The sequence below is a fragment of the Maylandia zebra genome, linkage group LG22 (assembly GCF_041146795.1).
Source record: "Maylandia zebra isolate NMK-2024a linkage group LG22, Mzebra_GT3a, whole genome shotgun sequence".
NCBI classification, from domain to species: Eukaryota; Metazoa; Chordata; class Actinopteri; order Cichliformes; family Cichlidae; genus Maylandia; species Maylandia zebra.
Genome location: NC_135187.1, coordinates 30,246,227 through 30,269,557, shown reverse-complemented (window position 1 = coordinate 30,269,557; position 23,331 = coordinate 30,246,227). Strand labels below are relative to the sequence as shown.

The following is a 23,331-nucleotide window of genomic DNA, read 5'->3' as shown; positions in this document are numbered from 1 at the left end:
CGTAAACAAGTACTCCACAACTTCTTGTGACAATAAAATACCTTTATTCTGCACCCCCATATTTCTATTCTTAACTAAAAAAAAAAACAATAAAAATACAAATAATTTCACATAAAAATATTTAGAATGTCTGTTTATGTTTTTGACAGCTGAAAGATTTTTAAAGCACCAAATATCTGTATCATTTCATATATAAGACAACACATTTTATCGTTCTAAAATATAAGTGGTGATCTCAGTAAAATAGTAAATGGCAACAGAACCTAAATAAATCCAAAAAAAATGTAAGCAAGTTATTCATTTTTCAAATTTACACTAGTCTGTAGTTAGTAAGCTACTGCATCTACTGCGGCTGTTTAAAGCTGTGCTCATCTTTACTTTCCCTGCACTGCCTGTAAGCACACCTCCTCACACACCACATATCATATATGGAGTGGTGCTGACAAAAGACAGATGGAGCAAAATAATATTAATCTAGTCAATATTAATCAAATGTTCTCTAACCACGAGTGCAATAAAAGCAAATATTGCCTTGAACATAATGAAAGGGAGTGAAAGAGAGAGCTAGAAGCGTCATCATCTGAGCTCTTCAGTTACGTTGGAATACTTAACCACAGTTTGCAAATAAATCAAAAACTACCGTAAAAATGAGAAGAAAAGCTTTTGGTATCGCAGGTTTGAAAAACCTCCAAGCTACTGAACCTTCAAAATGACCTTCCTCCGTGGTATGTTAGCTCTCTTACTCCAAGCTAAAGCATGGCACACTTAAAGGCAGAGCAAGAAAGAACTGTATCAGTCGCACATATCGACCTGTCCCAGATACCCAGTGTTTTTAGTCAGGAGTGGAGCCAGTAGGCAGTAGGCCATATTATTAGTCAGATAATTCCAGGGTAGAGACATCCAGCTCAGTTCAACCATGGTGGGCTGTGATGCTGGGCCTCCACAGAGGGTAAAGCTGCTATTGTACCAGGCTGTAATTATACTTTTTAATGTTGTTTGGTTGGGAATTTTACATGGAAGTCTTGCTTTTGGAATCATCCTCATGTGCCCATTAGGGGAACTGCAATTTTTGACATTTGTGTGGCAGTTTTCAGCTCAGAGGTTGCCGCTTGCTTTTCTTTCTTCTTGTTTTTTTGTAATTCTGATGTCTAACGACAGGCTGCACTGGCAGCTACCTTGCCCTCGTGTGATGCTTTCATAACATGAACTGACTTGTGAAGCTTGAAAAATTAAATTCAACTCTTAAATTCACTCTGCCCAAGCAGAGTGAAGCAACAGATCCACAATTCAATTTTCACAGTGCAGAGTAAATAGAAGTGAGAGCTTCAAAATCAAACCTCTGACTGACGTGTTTACTGACCTTATGATGAAATCACTAGAGTCGATGAGGCCACCGTAATGGGACCCCTTCAGGTTCCCGGAGTTCCCCACGACGGCGCAAGTCCTGCAGCGCTCGGGACCGGCATCCATGTAAAGCACCTCATCGGGGATGACTTGGAACAGCTCCTCCACCACTTCGTTGAAGTTGGCCGGCTGCCTCTCTGACTGCAACCACTGGTGACAGAGCACATGCAGGCCTCAGAGACAGACACACAGCTCCAGGGCCACTTTAAGTAGAAGTGATTGAACAAGGGCAGTGGAGCTCAAGACACCGAGCACATTTCTGAAAGAACCTGAGGGGCGGCTTAGCTCCGTCTGCGGGGGCTCTTTTGGCCCTGCTTTCTTCTGGCAGCTTTGAACTCGGAGAGTCAGCAAATAAGCGCAGGAATGTGCGTGTGCTGTCTGCTGAATGGATACAGGACATTCTACATCAATCTAATTTTAAAGCATGGCTTTGGATACATGTGGTTCAAAATTTTCATTCAGCCTTTTCTATCATATTTAAACAACTGGGCAATAAGGTTTTAGGTGGACAGCAGGCAAGTTTAGAATATGCAGCAATTGATGCAGGAATTACATTTAGCTGTGTAACATGTAAATTGTGACAGCTCCTTGGAGAAAAGTGCTCAGATGCACCTTATGGTCATGCCCTTGCCTTGGAGCAGAGCAGGCCACACCATCTGGCCGGGCAACCGTTGATATGTGATGCTTGCCTCATCAAGCTTCCTGTGAGAAGCACTTTCTGGAATGAATAGTGACAGGAGGCAACCTTGCAGTAATTTGCCTATTCCTGCCTCTAATTGGACATGGTGTGAGGTGAATGTGGGAATACTGGATGCCTTCCACACAAAGGTAGGATCATTTCTGTGAATAGCTCTTTCTGATTTAGAGAGCTGCAGTTTAATGATGACATATAGAGAAAGTAAACTATATATTGGGCTGGTACATAAGTACTTATGTAGATGGGGCAAGGGATCCATAAAACACTAAGCGCCATGGTATCCAGCGACCGTGGATTCCTTTTTATGTTTGCTGCGTTTTATGTTCCCCACACGCGACAGGCCAAATGTAGGGGGCGTGACATCCATTAAGCTTTTTTTCCGGTGGAGAGAAAATGGAGGTTGATATGGGGGAAATCTCAGTAAATAACAGTAAAAAAAAAGTGGATTTCCTGTCACTCTGCATCCAAGGGCTTCTACTCTCAGGGGGCCATTTAGTCAGTGATGCCCAGCAATCACACAGGTGACAAAATCCATCTTGGAAGAGGCAGAGATAACAATTCCTCTGCTGACTGCCATGTCAAGTCATGGTGCTCATGTCAAAACAAATACATTATGTTTAGTCTGACACTAGACAGTTGCCAGATGGAGACTTCAGTGACTTGAAAAGACTGGGATGCACTGAGTTTTCACTGTTACAGTAATAGTAAGATTAAACAGAGACTTTTATGCTTTGTCTCATTTCCTCTCACGCATATATGTTACAGCGTTGGATGCTCATCTTAAGTGTGGCCAAGATTTCAAATGAGGTTGATTTTTTCAATTCTTATCTCCATATGATGTCAGTAGAAAAGGATTTACAAAAAATAGTAAAACATGTTCTGCTGTTTAGAGTAGGGCAGCCCATTCAGAGGAAAGTTGTCACGAAGCATTAGCCAAACCTTTTCTGAAAGAAATGAGGTCCTGCACCTCACACTTTTTGTCACTTGCAGTGATGAAAATGTTATAATTTTGGTGAAATATTAGTCAAGTTAGTGAACTTCAAATGTTTGTGATTTGGGAACAGAGCCATGCGAGATAGTTGCGTTCCTTGTGGTTTGTTATTACAAGGAAACAGACATACAGTGTTACCGATGTTTTTGTTAACTTTCTAGCAACAAAGTCACTAAAGTAAAGCTTTCTGAAAGCTCTTGTAAAAGTTTACTGCTAAACTAGTTTTATGACTGTTTAATTGCCTACAGCAGGGGTGTTAAACATAAGGCCCGGTGGCCAGAAACGGCCCGGTTTGAGCTCAAATCTGACCCACTGGATGGGTTTGGAAAATGTGAAATATTTTTTAATATGTTTTACAACATTTACTGATAATTAAGTTATAACCTTTAATACCACACCAAAGTATTTACATTAACGATAAACAATTCTGCTATTTTTTTAACTACTGACTATAAAAATTATTTTTTTTTAAATGGGTATGGCTAAAAAAATAAGAAACAAGGGACTTTCTGTGAATTAGCAGAAACTGTTTCATATTTACCGGACAGTGAGAGCAATGAGCTACCAGAACTTTGCAATTTAAGTCCAAAGAGTCATGTTGGCAAATTTCCTTTCATTTACCTCAGCAACATTTCTTTATCATGTAGAAAAACTGACATGTACTGTTAAAAATTTAACTTCTTTTCCTTATAATAAGATATCTACATGTATATTTAACCTTCTTTACACTGACTTCACTGGTCCCGGTGTCCTGCAGGGGAATCAAAATTTGATTCCCCTGCGTCGGGAGCATGTGTTGGGCTCTCCAAATCACAAACAAACAGGATCTCACATTCTTGATTTTTAGTTCCCAAACACTTCTTATAATGACTTATTACTCCTGAAACTTTGGAAGTTTTAGCTCTTTAAACAGTAAAGTTACAGGAGGATACAAATAATTATCAGGCAAAATGTCCTTGGTTTGTTGAAATAATCCCATTGAATACCACGTGAGAACAATAAATGTATGATTTTCTGTTGTAACGCTCAACAATGCAATGCAACAACACTCATTTTTCACTTTTTTACAAAACTAAAACATCACTACATTCACGTCTACTTGACTGTAATGGAGGCGGAGTAAACTGGATCCGCCTCCCTGCTCAGCGAACGCTCCCGACGCAGGGGAAACAAATTTTGTCGGGGACACCATCCTCGGTACAACATCGGCTCACTTAAGTGGCCCAACACTAAGGCCTACAATGGAGTTTGACAACCCTGGCCTAAAGTGTGATGGAGACAGATTCCAGTGAGTGAACAGTTAAAGCATCTTTTACACTTTCAAGTCATGTATGGAAAATGTCTCTCGTTATCTACAGATTCTCTGGGAGAGAATTTCCATATTCTCCATCTTGCTTGTTAAATATGAACAAATTGTGCGTGGGAGTTTGCTTCACAACTTGATCCTGGTAAGGACTTGTTGGATTTGAAACAATCAATGTGGCAAACACAAATGTGTCGTGGGAGCATTACAGCAGTGTGTAAACTCTGTTCTTTATTCATGATCTTTCCTTTTCAGCACCTCACCTTCTCTCGAATGCTGAATGTGCTTTTTTATTACCAATCTTGTGTAGAAACAGCATTGCAAATTCCCCCCACACACATCCCCTGAATCTTACCTGCCACCACTTAAAGGTTTCATCCGAGAGGGCACTGTTCTCTCTGGTCATCAGAGGGTGGATGGACTGATTAAAGCGTTCGGCGAACCACGGGTCATCCTCCAGCTCTGCTATGCACTGACGACAGGCACACAGCCCTTTGGAGAAGAAGTTGTCCGACAGGCGAAATGCGTACTTAAAGAAGTAGAGTGAAGGGTCCCGGAAGGTATAGCTGAACAGGAAAGTTGTAAATGTAATCACACAAAAAAGGAGAGCAAAAGTCCTGATTTTCCTGACTTTGAGCAGAGGCATGTTGTCGATAGTCAAATTCCGCTTGTGGGAAACTCCGAGAGCGCAACAGAAAAAAGCAGCATCACGATAAATCTAGAGTCCAAAAGGTGTGAGAAAAGAGCAAGCCCATTGACCACATGGTACAGGTGACTCAGATGTGTCAAAACACGGCGTCAAAATGACTTGCGGTTATTTTTCAGACAACTCGGGGTTTCAGTCAAAAACGTCCTTAATTAAATCCATCAATGTGACTTCTTTGCAGATTCCTTTCAAATCAAAGGAAGATAAATCTGCTGTGTGGTTCTTCCAGCCTGGTGGTCCCAGGTTTATGAGTGTAAATCCGATTTACTGACTGCTCTGATGTTGACTCTTTGAGGTCAGTGACTGTTGTGTCATCCATTGTTTAATAATCCACCTAGAAGGCAAATAAAAGGACATTGTGTAACATCGACTTCTTGAATTCCCCCAGCTCACTGACAAACCACTTAAGCGTAGGGTTAGATTGCATTTTATGCTAAGAAAGCCTAGAATCACAGATTACAACATGTTACCCTTAAAATCAAGTTTTTTTTCCACCATTCTGGCCTTACAGTACCTGTATCATAGGATATCCATTTGTGTGTCAAATAGGAGAATTCCATACATAGGTTTACAGGCAAACCTAATACTAACCCTAATCCTAACCACCTGCGGTCTCAAGGCTGGAGCCGAACAAAAACACCCTGATAACGACTGTGTTTAGTCTGTTCTTCCCATTCCATGCAAGGCCACCTGGATTGGCTGGAAGACTGTTTACTTAGCCTAGCAGGGTGAAGGACACTGTCTCTGCCGAACTCTGGACACGCACACACATACATCTTATAAATCTTATTCCCTTCTGATGCTGACGGTGGATCAAGGAGACCAGCGCACAGGCTGCAGGCCCGGATATACTGTCTCAATCGGCTGTCTCTCACCTTTACCCATCCCTGTTGCTTGTCATGTGTTTCTTTGGTGCATTAAGAGTTTTTTTCATGTGCTATGTGCAGAGGTGTTTTTTTCTGTTCTCAAACTGATCTCCCTATTGGAGCTCAGTCTGGGGGGAGTTATTTTTTTCTCTTTCCTCATGTGGTTCATTTTTCCATTGTTATACCTCTCTGACCTGTCTTCCCCATGTGATGTTTTGTGTAATGTACGTATGGTCAGAGGGTAAGATGGCGCCGCCATTGCGTGCAATAGGTCGGCAGCCTTATGAAATTTCCCCTTGCGGGACTAATAAAGGTATATCAAATCAAATCAAACACATTGCCAGAAAGCTGGTGGCTCAGTACACATCACAACACACATTCTTCAAAGCTGGCTTCTTGTAATTTCACAGCACTAACAGTTCCAAGAGGAGACTGTACTGCAGTACAATTTGCAAGACTGTGAAAAATGTTTTCTTTATTGTTCTGTTGTTGCCAAATTACACAGGATGCATCAAAGTCTTTTAGCTCTTAAAAAAGACCATCATCAAAAACCATAAATGTCTTCAGCAAAATCATATCAGCTTTTCTGGAATGAAACAGGAAGCAACCGTAATCCCCTTTTTCATCCCCCCACTCCCCTGTGGCATACATAAAAAGACAGACTGAACATAGAAATCATTGACTAACTGGAGAATAACTACTTTTTGGTTGTAAAACTCCAGTACGAACAGTCACGCTGCTGTTTCCATCCATGTTTCTTTGCAGACATTAGTATTGCAGTTTTGCACTTGCCATCAGCCACATTAATTAGGAATATCAACAATGAACTAGCTAGCTACCTAGCAACCTGGCCGGTTGGCCAGTCAGCTGGTAAAACACGAGAAACACGAGACAGGAAAACCTGGAGTCTGCTAGTTAGCATCGGGGAAACATTTAGATAAAAAACAACTACCCTGCTACTTCCAAAGGTGGGTTACCAACAGCAAGACCTGCTTGTCGGTACTACCATGCACTACCGGATACTACCATGCGAGTGGCAACATCAAGGGTTAAAGCAGGATTAAAAATAATTCTTAGACTTCAAAAAGCACAACCTAAAATCAGGGGCAACTGCCATCATTTATATACCGTCTTTGAGACCAGAGCATAGCTAGTTAGTTGGGATAAGCTGACAGATACCACTTTGGTGATATTTACTCATCTCAACAATCCCATTTTGATGTCAAAAAGGCATCAAGGTACAGATGCATGGGGACAAGTGTTCGGTTGGCCCTAGCTAATTGGATTTGGTGTTAAATCTTCTTTTTCTTTTATAATTAGACACATTCACATTCATTCGTCTAGGCAAAATAAGAATATTCCCTTCGGAGGGTAGATTTATGGTGAAACCTCACTTTTAAGGAGACAGCAGATCAGCACATCATTACATCATTGTTACAACATTAGTGGTTATTTGCTTCTCCAGCTAGTTTGGCTCTTCCTTTAGCTCTGACCACACTTTCAGGTCATGAGTCCACTGTGATGGTTGCAGCAGCTAACGTCTGGATTAACTTGCTTATTTCATGCCCACAAGAAGTGGGCAACTTGCTGTCACGGAGTTGACCAAGAACACCTCCGAATATCAAAGTATTCTAGAGTCAAATGTGAGGTTATCTGTCTGGCAGCTAAAGCTTGGCCAAAATTGCCTCGTGCAATAAGACAATGATCCCAAGCACAGGAGCAAATCTACAACAGAATGGCTGAAAACAGAATCCAGGTGTTAATCCAAGCAAACCTGATCAGGACCATTAGAAAGCCCTACATAACAAACATCTCAAAGAACTGAAGTAACGCAAAAAAGAGTGGGACAAAATTCCACAACAATTTGAAAGACTAATAAAGTCATGCGGAAAATGATTAACTTAGTGCTGCTGAAGGTTGTTTTACAAACTACTAAATCATAGAGTGTATTTGGTTTTTTACAGGACTGCTTAGAATCCCGTGAAATGTTCTGTTTTGCATGGCTGTATAATGTATGGTTTCAAAACTAGTGGTTGAACAGAATAAAAATCTGAAAGTCTTTTTTTTTTTTTCCAGAAGGATCAGAAGGGCTTCCCACTGTCCACAGGCCTCTAGGCCAGGGGTCTCGAACTCCAGGCCTTGAGTGCTGGTGTCCTGCAGGTTTTAGATGTGTCCTTGTCCTCCAACACAGCTGATTCAAATGGCTAAATTACCTCCCCAACATGGCTTGAAGTTCTCCAGAGGCCAGTTTTAGATAACCACAGGATGATATCTAAAACCTGCAGGACACCGGCACTCAAGGCCTGGAGTTGCCTACCCCTGCTTTGGGCCAATACCCAGAATACACACTGGATAATCCACAAATCCCAGCAAAATCAAGACCAAAAAACCCCTAAAAAGCAAACACAAAGAAGAATTTGACCACGGTAATTATTTAGAGAAACTGTGATATAATATGACAAGCCCTGTGTTAAAATTCAAATACATTTACAGCATGACATGTAGTGTCAGTGAAAGCGTACTCAAACTGCTCCATGAGGGGTGTCTGCTAAAAATAGTTGGGAAGGAATAGTAAAAACCACGTTCAACCTACTACGGAGCCTATAGAGTTATTCAGAAACACACTGCTGATAAAATTTCCAGAATATCATTAAGTATTTTTTGGAACGTGGCTTTTCTTGACGCACAAAGCAGGCAGACCTCCTGGGGTTTCATTTCCAACATGAAAAGGCCACCTCTGCCTTTATCCAGGGCCCGGGCTTCATTGTGATGTGCAGTGGTGTTTAGGATTCCACAAATACCTCTATATTTAGGTAACAGCAGATTCACACTGGTGATAAAATGCATTCATTGCAATGCAGGTCAAAAAAGACATCAGAAAAATGAACCCTAGAAAACATGCAACCTACCCTTTGCTCTTAACAATTTCAGAGCAAGCCTGCCATATAGAAGATCTGTGGGAAACTCCATTACAACGAGAGAAAGGCTGCAGGTCTTTCCTGATTAGAAATTGATCAGGTCATTCAAATTCCACCCTGGAGGGAAGCAAAGAGGATTGGGTTTAAGACTGCCTGAAAAAGACTACACAGCGACACAGCTTGCCTGTTGATTTCATTCTCGCTATCGGAGCAGGAAAACAAACTGTACAGGCATTTATCTGCTGCACTGACACAGACCAATGCACAGGCAGGCTTAGAAGTGATCCCGTCTGCTGTTTGAGAGTCAGTAACTCACGGCGCAACACACATTTGCATAGAGCCCAAGGTTGGTTATTGTCAAAGGCAGCAAGTTTGACAAGGATACCTGGGGACACGTCTAATGGACATATCAATGAAGAGGCCTACTTCTATAAAACAAGCTGTTGACTCCACTCAGTTTGAAGCTCTTTGGCATTAAGGGTGCAGGTAGATGGGAGAGTGAGCAGAATTTATTCTCAAACAGGTGGCGCCTCCCTGCTTTTGACAACACACAGACTGTCATCTCGCTCCTCTGACCTTGTCCGACTGAAGGCTGGCAACCCTGCGTTGATCAAAGATTGCCAAGCTGAGACAGCAAAGCGTCTGTTCACACTTCACAGACTCCAGGGGGGTTTAGGGAGAGAGAGGGAGGGAGAACGAGATGGGGTGGCAAACAGTAAAAGGGGGGGGGGGGGGGGGGGGGGAAGTGCACCCCCCCCCCCCTAATCTTCAGTTCTGAGAAGTCATCAACTTTGCAGGGTGTAGTTACAGTAAAGTGTTTTCAGTTTGTGTTCTGTGGAAATAGTTTTTTCTCTCCAGCTTACCTCTGCCACAATTTTAGAAATCAAAATTCTGCAGTTTTTAAACTCCTTTGTATTATATAGTTGAGAAAGGTATCTGCTGAGCTGTGAACTTGCTGAGTTAAACCAAGCCTCTTAGTTGGAGTTAACTCTCAGAAGTGCTGCAACCACTGTTTCAATGTCATTTTTACATAAAAATAATAATATACTTGCAATGTGGCACACTGCCAGACTGAGTGAATGGGTAATCTTTTCATGTAGGATGGAAAAATCTCCCCCCTTGTGTTGCAGAACAAGAAAAGTCTTCATTCATGGGACACTTTATAAAACTAAATGCCTGATTATGTCAAATTTAAATAAGTAATCCTAATTTACAGCAACATTGTCTAGTCAACAAAACATCCATCCAGCCATCATTTTTCACAACATAAAATAATGTGTGTTTGATTGCACACGATCTGATATCCCTCTGTTGGTGTCGTTCCTGCATCATGTTGGTCCTGGATCAATATTGCATCACATTGTCAGCTTTTAGTTAGCCAAGAGGTGACATAATGCTGTAAAATGCTGTCACAAGGAGACTAACATGTGTAACCTAAATTTAATAACCTAAAAATCTTCAACCTTACCACTTGTTGTAGAATATTTTTGTATAAACAAAGGTATTCTTTCCCCTCCATGTCCCAAAGCTATAGCATCACAGCGATGTGTCTGGTAAGCTGCCATGCTGATCAAATACAAATTAACTCCTTACAGTTCCTGTTAGATCTATCATCACCCACTGATTTCTGGATTTTATAGCAAAAGGCATAGCGGTTCTTTGAAACCAGGAACTGCTAACTAGTGAAACCAGTGATCATTAACGATATCAGTAATCATTCATCAATGTTACCCCAACTTTAAAAAAAATATAGTGATATCCAAGTCCCAGCCTGACTGCAAACTAAAAGTCAAACCCAAACCCACCTGATTCTAGTAATGCTTCAATATTAAAAATATCAGTTGTTTTAACTTAAATATGAAGTGATTAATTTAGACAATAGTGAGCGTCACATTTCAACGCCTTCCTCTGTGGTTTAGTTGGTTTCTTTTTGTTGCACCTTCTGTTTCAAGAATCAGTTTTTCTTATTTACCAGTCATTACTCTAGGTTATGTGTGGGTGGGGCAGTGTGTCACCGCCACTGCTGCAACTGTTGATCATCATGATTAGTGGACCAGGCTCCAGTAACTACCCTTTGTTTATAGAACGTTGGCGTACACCCTTTGCCTCACAGTCCTCCCTCTAGCTCTCCTTACAAGTCGGCCACTTGTCCCTTTCGATTTGAAATACTGTCAGACTTTTAGTAGCTTAGAAACACATAGGAGTACAAGAGTGGCTCATTTTATAACACATTCTTTACCTGCTTAGTTAAGCTAAGATAGCCCAGTATCATGTGGAAAAGCCCAATGTGGCAACACTGAAGCAGGGAAGATGTGTCCACATCACAGGCTGTATATAAAAGACAGGCGTACTGTTTTGTGGATTTTAAAGCCTTGGTGTTGGCATTTTGGCAGCATTCTTCTTGCTATTTTGAAGCCAGAAATGACCAGTGTTGGTTTAGCTCTCCAGAGAGTAGAATTCTAGCTTATCAGCTCATGCTAGCAAACTTGGTTAGCAAGCTGCATTCTTAAACTGCAGTAGTGCGTCACATATATATGCAAATCTGTGCCAAGCTACCGAACCACATTTTCTTTGACTACCTGTAACATTAAATCAAATATCTCCATTAAATATGATTAAAATGATGCTACACTGAAATTCCCCTACTATACAACTGATAAGCTATTTTATAAGGCCATTGAAATAAACCAGCTCAATGCACGAGTTAATCTTTTGGAGGTATTTTATCTGTCATACTAGCTAACAAAGCTAGAAAATTCAGACAAGTAGCATATCTCACAATTTGATGGTTGTATAAATTAATAACATAACAATACTCATCAATTTTCTTTCTGCATCCACTGTTACATTATATCATGTATTTTTGGAATTAGCACACATAGAGCTTTCACTTTAGAACCACAGCACCTTACCAAAGGATAGTAGGGAAACTTTTTTGCTGACCAACGCTAGACTCCCACTGTGTACCCAGAATGCCTTCTGTTCCAAATGAATGATGGGGCAGCATTTCTTCATGCAGGGCCGCAGCCGATCTCTACATGGTCAAAAGAAGAGCATTTATAACGTGAAACCCATCTGAATGGCAAAATGCCTTTACTCTCAACAACACGTACAGCCAGTGATGATACATAGTCCATGTCTGAAAAGGGCTTTATAAACACTTATTGTACAAATATAGGAGCCTACCAGCTCAATTATTTAATAAAACAACATTATAACAAACCTAAGTGTAAGAAAACCTCTTTTATCATCAGCATTCAATATCCCAAAGTGCACCAGACAGGATGAATAAGAAAAGCTGTTTAAAGCAACCAAGAAGAAATCCAGAGGGATTTTCTGTGAAATTTCTGCTTCATAACTAATAATACCTCTCAGTGAATAAAAAAATGAAACAGCTCCAGATTTTACATTTGATGGCATCACATCTATGAGTCTTCATGTTCTGGTCTCTGCCTTTGATGGAGAGTATTTCATTTTCACAGTTATTGACTTTCAGCTCAGTGCTCTATTTTAATAAAAGGGGGGTTATGGTTATGTTTCTTGCTCTAGCAGATAAAGAGGATTCCAGGGTCACTGAGGGATTGAACAGTGAGGGCAAAGTCTTCTGAGGTGATTTGAATAAGCTGAGAAATGTTTTTGAGGTCAGTTCACACATGTGAATGGAGCATGGGATCAGTTGGTAGATAACTGAAGCTAAATAACTGGTGAAAATTTGCCAGCTGGAATTTACTAATACTTTTTTTTTGAAAACTTCAAAGCATGAAAGTTTTAAGACATATCCTTTTTCATTGTTTGGCAAATTAATACTGAACTGAAGACTGATGTTACACTTTATTTTTAGTCAATATCAGCATGTTAGCTTAACACATACACTGGAAAAAGTCAAACAGGTAGCCTTAAAGTTTAATCCTAAACACTTTACATCATCTTTATTTTATTCATACAAAAAAGAAGTACAAAATAAAAATATGTCCGTTTTCTTTAGCACCCACTTTGGTTTTCTTCACTTGTTATTCAAATTGTCACCTCTCGCCAAGGAGGTTATTTTGCTTGTGTGCGTGTCATTCTGTCTTTCACATTAGCTTGAAACGCTTTAAATGAATTCTAAGAAAACGTTAGGCTGTAGATTTGGGTCATGTTAACAAGCCATTAAAGTTTATAATAAAGTTTTCAAGGTCAACTTCATGATTAATTGGTCAAAAAGCAGCAACTTTATACAAGCGTGGTGTGTATTGTCAACATATAGAAAGTACTGTATAAAGATTAAAAACATCAAGTCACACTTGATCTTTAACCTCTCAATCAATGTCAAATTGATCATAAAACAAACTTTACTAAACAATGAAATGAATGCTACACATATACTAAATAAATAAAAAATAATTTTACTCCAAATGATCTCAAGCATATGAAAATTGGTTTCAGGAAGTAAGCAAATAAGAAAATAAGGAAAGCCTGCACTTTGCACTTGTTTTTACTGGACTGCAAACTACTTAAAGTGCATTTCGAAAGAACAAAGAAGTAAAAATATATACAATAGTATTTCCCTAAAAGCTAATGCTGCCCAGAGGTGTGTTTTACATTACATTTTATTCTGAGGTGTCTACCCAAACCAATTTTGGGGAGTTATTTGAACCTAACCCTAACCAGTCATCAGACTTATCTGCCTAAATCTATCAGTTTTAGACAGCTCTAAAACCTTTCAATGCCAACATACAGGTTTGTCAGGGATTAAGAGAAGGGTAGAGAGAAGTAAAACATTACTTCTAGTACTAATAGAGTCTCTTCTGGCGGTCTGACAACTGCTCAGAGCCAGAAATAATCCAGCAAAGCACAACATGAAACTTTTTTTTTTCCAATCTGTGCCAGGTTAAGTTAACTGACTGCTGGCTTTTTATTTAATGAAGCTATGAGAGTAAGATTGATTGTCAAATGCAAATTTCTCACAGAAAGCGTATTTTCCTGAAACCATTCCTTTTATGTGTTCCACTGTTTTCAGGAGGAATCACTAGGTTTACGTCCAGAGCCAACGGCAGTGTAGTAAAGTCAGAAAGTCATGGGATCTGTCGAAAATAATAACACAATATGAAAACTTGGATGTTATTTAAGCCTGAGGTCTACAAGTTTCATAACGTTAATGCCTACATATTATAGATGAAAAAATAGCTGTTTTAAGAATGGTAGATTATATACCACCACCACCACATACACACACACCTCCACTGCTCTTTTGAAAAAAGTATCAAACTTTACATCACACTCCACCTCTGGGCATGTCGCTTCATTTGACTGAAGGTCACTGGGTTTGTCACACTCTCTCACAGTAACTAGAATGTGTAGATTTTAAACAAATAAAGCATCTCACTACTGCACAGCTGCACGCGTGGAAAGAAATGCTCTCCGTGCCCTTGATCTCTCGCAGACTTGTGTAAATGACTGTGACGTGCTTCACTGCTACAAAGCAGCACAGATTCTTTCCATTTACATCCCCGCCTGCTTTCTTCTTTAATGCCCTTGCTGAAATCAGGTTTACTTTTATTAACACAGCCGTAATAAACCTTTACTCATTTGCCTTGAGTCAGCAGCTGATTATATATCTAATTTTATTGCTGCAAAATTACATTATCCACTCACTTTCACGCTCTCATTGCATTTCCACTGATTACTGCAGACTTTCATTCGTCACATCCTTCACAGCCCTCCATGTACCTGCAGTTGCCTGAAGCAATAAACTTTCTCTGGTGTGTTAACTCCCTGTGAGGCTGCCTTATTCACTTCAGGCTGATGTCACCAAGTACAAACAGAGAGCAGTGCACTTTGAGATGAATCTTCACACCATGTTTCCAAGCAATTCCCTCAGCTCAGGCTTACCATTTTAAATGCCTTAACATACCCCCCCCCCCCCCGTTCCTTTCCCTCCAGCTTGGGGTTCCAACTACCTCACTCTGACAGTGTCACATATATTCTGTGCCACGTTGTGCAAGCTTCTAGCGATATATGATGTTTACACAGTGAAATATTTAAAACTCTGTACTTTTTTTTATGGCTGTACTAGTCAATCAAATAAAAGATGTCTTGTGCAATTTCTCTAAACCACCCCCTCTCCAAGTGTGGTACCTTTGAATACTTGGCTTCTCTACCTGAATTGAAAATAAGCTTTTGTCAGTTCTGAATGTTTTCATGTAGAGAATAAGTTTGCAAAGAGCGACCCAGCAGGCCAGGATGCGTTTGAATTCATTTTTGAATATAAGGTTAAAGACTGTGTCAGCAAGGGTTTAAAGGTTAAATTCATTGACTGATATGAAGAATCAAGGAAACAGACTTCTATAAAGGGTCAACGCTTAATAATCTTTATATCATAGTTGAAAACCAGCCAAGAAAATTTCAGATGAATAAAAGAAAGGCTCATGGATACAGCGATTATACTTTCACCCTGAGCTCAGAGACATTTGGACTCCAGCATGGAACCTGATCTTCTTATTACTTTTACACCGCTTTCATTCATTTAGTTAGTTCAGGTTTTTTTTCAAACCTCGGTTTTCTTAGTTGCCATGGTGATTTTACATCCCAGATGAGTCTTGTATTTCCTATTTAAATACATTTGTTTAAAAGTCATGCTGGCTGTAATGCAAACAGGGGGGAAATGTGTTGCGTTCTTGTCACTACTAAAAGTTTTGCCATGATACATGCTTCGGTTTATGTCATGATTTTATTTCTATTGGATCTTTTCTTGTTTTTCATTTGTCAAATAAACTTTGCTACCTCAGCAAGTGCAGCAACTTTTAAAAGCTATTTTTGTGTGCGTTATTTTACTGGCACTTCTACTGAAGATTTTTATCATTCAAAATGAGAAAGGTTTTGCTGCAAAATGAAAAAAAAAAACACAAAAGGATCAGAGCCCCTTGTTAAGACCATGCCTTTGTGTAGTGCTGCACAACTTTTAGGCTTAGATTGCTCTTGGCAAATGCTATTCTGATCGCCTGCGTGTTCAAATGGTGATTTAAACTCTTACTTTCTCTCTCTTTTTTTTTTTTTGCCTGTCCCGTTTGGTTCTTTTGCCATCAGAATTGTTGTCTAAAGGCAAAGAAAGATGCCCAACGGATTTACTTTATCAAATGGACCATCCTAGCCTTGCCGTATTGGTCTATTTGATTCACCTTTGCTTTTATTGTTTATTTTATTTTCATTTGCTGAACATGGGGCAGACTTGACTGGGGAAAAGGAAAGGGAGAAAGAAAGAGGGAAAGAAAAAGAGAGGGAAGAGGGACGGTGATAAAGGGCAAAAACCAACAAAATAAACAGACAAAAAATACATATATCAATTAGGGCTGCCACGGTTAGTCGACTAGTCACGATTACGTCGACTATCAAAATCGTCGACGACTGATTTAATAGTCGACGCGTCGTTTGAAGCTTTGTAAGATCCCAAAAGATGCAGGAATAAGTAGGATTTAAGAGTGTAATAACGGACTGAAACAGAAGATGTCTTTCGCTACTCAGGTTAAACATGATAAATAAGTCACTTAGATAACTTAAAAATGTTATTGTTTGGCTTTTTTTAGTATTTTATTTGTTCCTGAGTAAATCGGTTTGGCTGAGATTAAAGCTGTACGTTTTATGTCCAGTGGATGATGATCTGATAAGTCGACTAATCGCAAAAATAATCGGTGACTAGTCGACTATCAAAATAATCGTTTGTGGCAGCCCTAATATCAATCACCTTGATCACCTGTTGAGAAAGAAAAAAGAGAAAAAAAGCAAAGAAAAAGAGAGCAATATAATAAACAACTCAAGGTAAACGCAAGGATCGTATTTGTGGGTTGAGGATAAGCAGGTGACCATATGCCACATGGCTGAGAGTGGCTAGCCCGGCTTCGAATCTGTCCCGTGGCCCTTTGCCAAATGTCTTCCCCTTTCTCTCTCCTGTCCCTCTTCACTGTACCCTTTCAAAATAAAACTGTAAAATATTTTTTAAAAAGGGTAATCTTTGGTGATCTTTCACTGAGTATGCTTGTTTTGTTCTTGTTGCTTTTTTGACAGCTACAAGAGTTTTTATTATAATAACAATGTAAGGCGTTTTGCCAGATATAACTGTCACAATGCATTAAAATTTGGGGGGCACTAGCAAGAAAACTGTCAAGATTCAACGTGTGAAGTCAATGCTGCCACACAGGTCCATTGCCCCAATGGACCTGTGTGGCAGCATTGACTTCACACATTGCTGTACACACCCAGTTAAATTGTAAATGAAAAACTAAAGAGCCAAGGATGGGCTGCAAGAGGACAGTGGACAAATTTAGGCACAGTTGGGTTTTTTTACTCAACGTCTTTTACTCAGTGTTGCGTCTATTGTGTCCTGTAATTCCAATTTGACAAATACTGTATACCAAAGAGAAGCCGTCTTCTGATGTTTTAATATGCTGTCACATGCTTGCAAATTGCAGTTGGTTGTACACTACAGGTAAATCTTTCACTAGAACAGAGCCCCATGAAATCTGTTTAACTCCCTGATTGAGGCTTTTGTGCCATTTTGGTGTTTGGAACAATGTGTTTGGCTGTCAAACACAACAAACACAAGTCGATGTTCACTTTAAATATTTTTTCTTTACTCTGCTATAGTGTCATGACACAGAAAAAATAAAACATGAATGTGATAATGAAGCCCCCCATTCCAAAAAACACACGAGGTACAGGTGCACATTTTGTACAAACCATTTGCCCTCTCTAACTCGGTATCGGCCAGCTAATGATTTTCAGATTTGATGAGCTCTTTGTGTAGTAAAAAACAAACTCAGGTAGAGGCAGGCACAGCTACAGCCTCCTGTGAAAATTGGGTTTGATGTTCACTCTCAAATGAAAATCTCTGACCAATTTTGCATGCAGTCAAATGTCGTCCGCTCCCGTCCACGCACGTTAACTGAGAGGTGGACAGAATGTAAAGCAGGCTGTGATTATTGATGTCTGTTGTCAAGCACATTCTGTGTCCAAAATGAGAAGTCTCACTCATTAATCATTAACAAAAATGCACAATGCCTCCAATAGAATGAAATGTGTAGTTCATTTGGCAACACACAATCCATGTTCCCATGATACTACAGCTTTTTTCCCCCCTCCAGTTTCGGTGTTTTTATCTCTAGTTTTGATTAGGCCATTTTGCATGCAGACAAATGATTTTCCTGCACTTTCACTGATAGATGCAGCCAGAAAGAGAATGTAAAACAGGTCTCAGTATTAATGTGTTTTGTCGAGGAAGTTCTCCATCCGAAAGGCGACGCCTCTCCCATTAATCATGAGCACCAGGATAAGGTGTGGGAAGAAATAAAGCAGTCCATTTGCATTTCTGGCAGACATAAAAATGTCCACCATGATGCAGCACATTCTTTACGTTTAGTCTTTCTGATCGTTGACTGTTTTACTGTAAAGCAGTTTTACACCCGAATGCCTTTTCCCTCTTTATGTAGATGCAAAAATACAAGCCGCAAAAGGAGATCAGATGGCACAGCAGCATGTTTACTGAGGACTGAGGTCCTTGGAGGATTCTTCAACACTGTAAGCTATTTTGCCATGTGGAGTCAAAAATTTGGCACACAACTAGGAAACATGTTTCCAGCAGCATGTTTCATCATGAAAGTGGTCCTATTTAACTGCTAGGCACAAGGACACTCCCTTTGTTTAATTTCTGACAGTCATTATTCAGGCATCAGGTGGGATGGTGGATCTGTCACTACATCAATGCCACAGAATGTTGGGTTTTTTGTTTTTGTATCAAATGATTTCTCTATCAGCGTGCCAGTCAGATCCACTGAGGATTTCACTCTGTCTCTGATCTTGTTCCAGATTCACTCCTGCATTTGGAAGAAATCCTCTTCTGTCAAGAAGAACATGAAAAGCAAAGTGTCCTCTCCAGAGAACCAAAGCATTGGTTGTTTGTTCAAATTTTAAAGAACCAATGTTTATGTTTACTACTGTGGCACAGCAGGAAGTGTGGTAGGAGATCCTGCAGTGAAAATGATCCACGCACAGGTGTGTGGTTGGTTAACAGAAAATGGTAAAAAGAAAAGAAAAGACTATGAGTTTAGCACTTAATAATGACTTTCCATGCGCTGTAGCAGTTTATTTTGTTAACTGGTAATTACCCTGGAAATACCCAAAATGATCACAGACATGTTTGCCATGGTTTGAATATGAATAGAAATCCTAGTGAAACAGATCTGAGTGACAACAAAAAAAGGTGTTGATACGTTTCCAATATATAAATGTATAAGTGGTGTGAACAGTTGCCACATGCACATTAAGCAGGTTGCTTCCCCAGACAAAAGAAAACGAAAGTATTCTGACCTTCACATCTAAACCCAAGCAAACCCACATGAGTACAGAAGAGACTGTTGACTCAGTAGGGATAATATTTAACAAGGACAGATGAGAATGATTATTTGAAAGTAATACAAAATGCATGAGAGCCTCAGTGCGTTTCTGCCACAAACTGATGCAGAAAAGGTCTAAATTAGTTCATACAAATTCACCAGAATTCTGAAAATTAAGAGTCTGATATCCAGCTTACTGTGTCTGATCCACAGCTCAAATGAAACCTAAAGCAATCTGCGAAGGTTCACACAAAACAAACTTTCTTTAGAAATATGACTATGCCTTAACTCTTCTTGCCTGAAGCTATTAAAAGCCTAACCCCAGGTAGGCAGATAAGTATGAAGCTCATTAACAGTCTGTTTTAAGGCTGTTTTTGGTGTATGCGCTCGGCTCTCACCCTCCACTGAAAGATCCAGATTCAGTTAGCTCAGGCACCATAACACTGCATATCCACACAGAATTCATAGTGATGCTGATCAATACCAGTACTGTGACGAGTACACGTCTCACTGGTGACATTTCAGGCTTTCACAGCATCTCCCTGTTCAGGAACAAAGATTCTCATCCATCCAAAATGTAAATACTAATGCACTCACTAATAACCACTTCTGACAGAAACAGCAACTCAGGTAAAAGCAGAGGAGGGGGGCTATGTGTTTACGTGCATAACGAGTGGTGTTGTAACAGCAGGATCATTCACACACACTGTTCTCCTGATTTGGAGGTTCTGGCAGTCTCGTGCAGACCTTTTTACATCCCGAGGGAGTTTACAGTAGTTATTGTGATAGCTGCTTATATACCGCCGGATGCTAACGTTAGCACGGATCTCAGCCTCTTGCTCAACACCATAAACAAACAACAGCTTGCCCACCCCGATGGGGTTTTTATTGTCGCCGGCGACTTTAACAAAGCGTGCCTAAAGACTGTGCTTCCTAAATTTGTCCAGTTTGTGGACTTTGCTACGAGAGGAGAACACACTTTGGACCATGTCTATTCAAACATCAGGCATGCTTTCAGAGCGACACCCCTCCCCCACCTGGCTGGATCTGACCACCTCTGCATGTCCCTCACCCCCACCTACACCCCCCTGCTGAGAAAAACAAAGCCCCAGACAAAGACAATAAAAACCTGGCCTGAAGGAGCCCTTTCTCAACTGCAGGACTGCTTCTCAACAACTGTATGGGATTTATTCTCCAGCCACAACCTCCAGGAGTACACGGACACTGTACTCTCGTACATCAGGAACTGTGTTGACAATGTCACCGTCAACAAAAGGGTCAGGGTGTTTCCAAATCAAAAACCCTGGATGAATAGCGAAGTGCAATCCCTCCTAAAAAGCCGCAACACTGCCTTCAAGTCAGGGGACAGGGCTGCGTATAGGGCGGCCAGGGCAGACCTGAGTAGAGGCATCAGGAAAGCTAAGGCTGCCTATAGGAGGAGGATTGAAGATCACTTTGCTGACAACGACCCCAGAAAAATGTGGCAGGGGATCAATCACATTACCAACTACAGAAGCAATAACCAGGCAACATCTAGGACTGATGCCTCACTGGCTGAGGATCTAAACCGTTTCTTCTTTGAGACGACCAAGCCCTCAGCTGCCACACCACTTCCACCCGCCCCCAGCACTGGCACACTAACACTTAGGGAGCACCAAGTGAGGTGTGTTCTAAGGTCAGTGAATCCCAGGAAGGCGGCAGGTCCTGATGGAATACATGGAAAGGTTCTCAGAGCATGTGCTGACGAACTGACCGGAGTCTTCACTAAAATCTTCAACCTTTCCTTGTCATCAAACACCGTCCCGCCCTGCCTCAAAACCTCCACCATCATCCCCATCGCCAAGAAGACAGCTGTGGCCAGCCCAAATGACTACAGGCCTGTTGCACTTACGCCTGTAGTGATGAAGTGCTTTGAGAGACTGGTCTGTCAGCACATCAGGGCCGGTCTGCCTCCCACTCTGGACCCCCACCAATTTGCCTACAGGACAAATCGTTCCACCGAGGACGCTATCACCATAGCGCTCCACACTGCGCTGAGTCACCTGGAGCACCGAGGAAGCTATGTGAGAATGCTCTTTCTGGACTTCAGCTCAGCATTCAATCATATCATCCCGGAGATCCTGGTCCAGAAACTGTCTCACCTGGGACTCTCCACCCCCATCTGCCTCTGGATCAAGGACTTCCTGACAAATAGACCACAGTCTGTCAGACTCGGCCCCCACCGGTCCAGCACCATCACACTCAGCACCGGGTCTCCACAAGGATGTGTTTTGAGTCCCCTCCTGTTTACGCTCTACACATCCGACTGCTCCCCTACCCATCTCTCAAACACCATCATAAAGTTCGCGGATGACACCACAGTGGTTGGACTCATCTCAAGGGGGGATGAGTCGGACTACAGAGATGAGGTCAACAGACTGACTGAGTGGTGTTCAGTTAACAACCTCCAACTGAACACCACGAAAACTAAAGAACTTATCTTGGACTTCAGGAAGGGCAGAGCAGACCCGGCCCCACTTTACATTCACGGGAGCTGTGTGGAGAGGGTACACTCCATGAGGTTTCTGGGCGTGCAGATCTCTGATGACCTCTCCTGGACTGCAAATACTACAGCGGTGGTTAAAAAGGCCCAGCAGCGTCTCCACTTTCTGAGAGTGCTCAGGAGGAACAACCTGGAGGAGAGGCTGCTGGTGACATTTTACAGAGCCACCATAGAGAGCATCCTAACATACGGCATAACAACATGGTATGCAGGGTGCTCAGCTGCAGACAGGAAAGTACTGCAGAGGGTCATCAACACAGCCCAGAAGATCACTGGCTGCTCTCTGCCCAGCCTGGAGGTCACTGCAAACTCTCGGTACCTCAGCAGAGCTGGCAATATCATCAAGGACCACTCTCACCCCAGCAACCAACTGTTTGAACTATTACCGTCAGGCCGACGGTACAGGTCACATAAAACCAGGACAAACAGATTCAGGGATAGCTTCTTTCCCAGAGCTATCACCGTAGTAAATAAGCACAAAAACAATTGAACCTATTCCATACCGTCACTGTCATTATATTATGCTGCTATTCATACTGTCATTATATTAATGCTGCTATCCTGTATATATTGTACATACTATTGTTTGAGTACTTACGATTGTTTTTTTTTGTACCTTTTATATTTTACATTTATATTTATTATTGAAACTTGCACCAAGGGAGTGGCACTCCAATTTCGTTGTACTCTGTACAATGACAATAAAGGCTATTCTATTCTATTCTGTGAATATTTTTTCAGAGAGCTTTTTAGTGTTTAATCTAACCCCAATCAGCTTTTTCTATGTATTCCTAGTTATACGGCTTTATACGGCCAACACCAAGCACAGTTTTAATTTGTACAATGATTTTGCTTTTAACCTCATACCAACCAAAACTGTACTTCATGTTTCAATTCACAAATGTCAGCATTAGTGCTGTCAAAATTAACGCATTAAGGCAAATTAGTCCACCGTTACAGTCAGCGCGATTAAAATTTTGTAACGCAATTAATGCATCTGGAGTGCAGAATGACTAAAAATCCCTAAAATGTTTCTGTCAATGCATTTCGGGCAGTTTTCGGGCAGCGAGTTCAAGTTCAAGTTCAAGTTCAAGTTCAATTTTATTGTCACTTCAACCATATACAGTTTAAAAATACACAGTGAGGCGAAACAACGTTCCTCCAGGAACCAAGGTGCTACAAGACAAGTTAGTGCAAAAAAAATAATAATATATAATATATCTAGTAATAATATTGTGCAAAAGAGCAAGTTACCCTCGCACATCTGCAAACGGGCAGTTGATCTGGTAGTGACGGGCAGCTGAACCAATCAACTCAATATGGAAGATGATAAATGCACATTGGCCCTTGCAGCTTAAAATATCCCATTGACGCGAAGCATACGTTAGCCGGGCATGCTGTTAGCACTTTGGCTAACGCGTCACACAGCTTGCGACAAACCACTCGCGGAGCATCGGAGGCTCAGTGAGTCTACCTCGGACATATTGACTGACACAATTGGCAAGTGAATTGCAACAAACTGCAGACCTGTTAATGTCGT

General features: G+C 41.0%; 1 protein-coding gene across 4 annotated transcripts in view; it reads right to left on the bottom strand.

Annotated features, from left to right (window-relative positions):
- The window catches only part of LOC101464078 (CMP-N-acetylneuraminate-beta-galactosamide-alpha-2,3-sialyltransferase 1), a 96,455-nt gene that overhangs the window by 40,514 nt on the left and 32,610 nt on the right, over window positions 1-23,331 (bottom strand). For 2 of the 4 annotated variants that reach the window (XM_004563707.3, XM_004563706.3), the window contains 2 exons: window positions 4,751-5,435; window positions 1,361-1,554 (listed from right to left, as the gene is read on the bottom strand). In XM_004563707.3, the coding sequence (XP_004563764.1) occupies window positions 1,361-1,554; window positions 4,751-5,041 (485 nt within the window). In that variant the 5' untranslated portion in view covers window positions 5,042-5,435. Of the gene's footprint in view, window positions 1-1,360; window positions 1,555-4,750; window positions 5,436-8,876; window positions 9,003-11,797; window positions 11,920-23,331 lie in introns of all 4 variants that reach the window. The other 2 variants (XM_076879709.1, XM_076879708.1) reach the window with 2 other exon arrangements.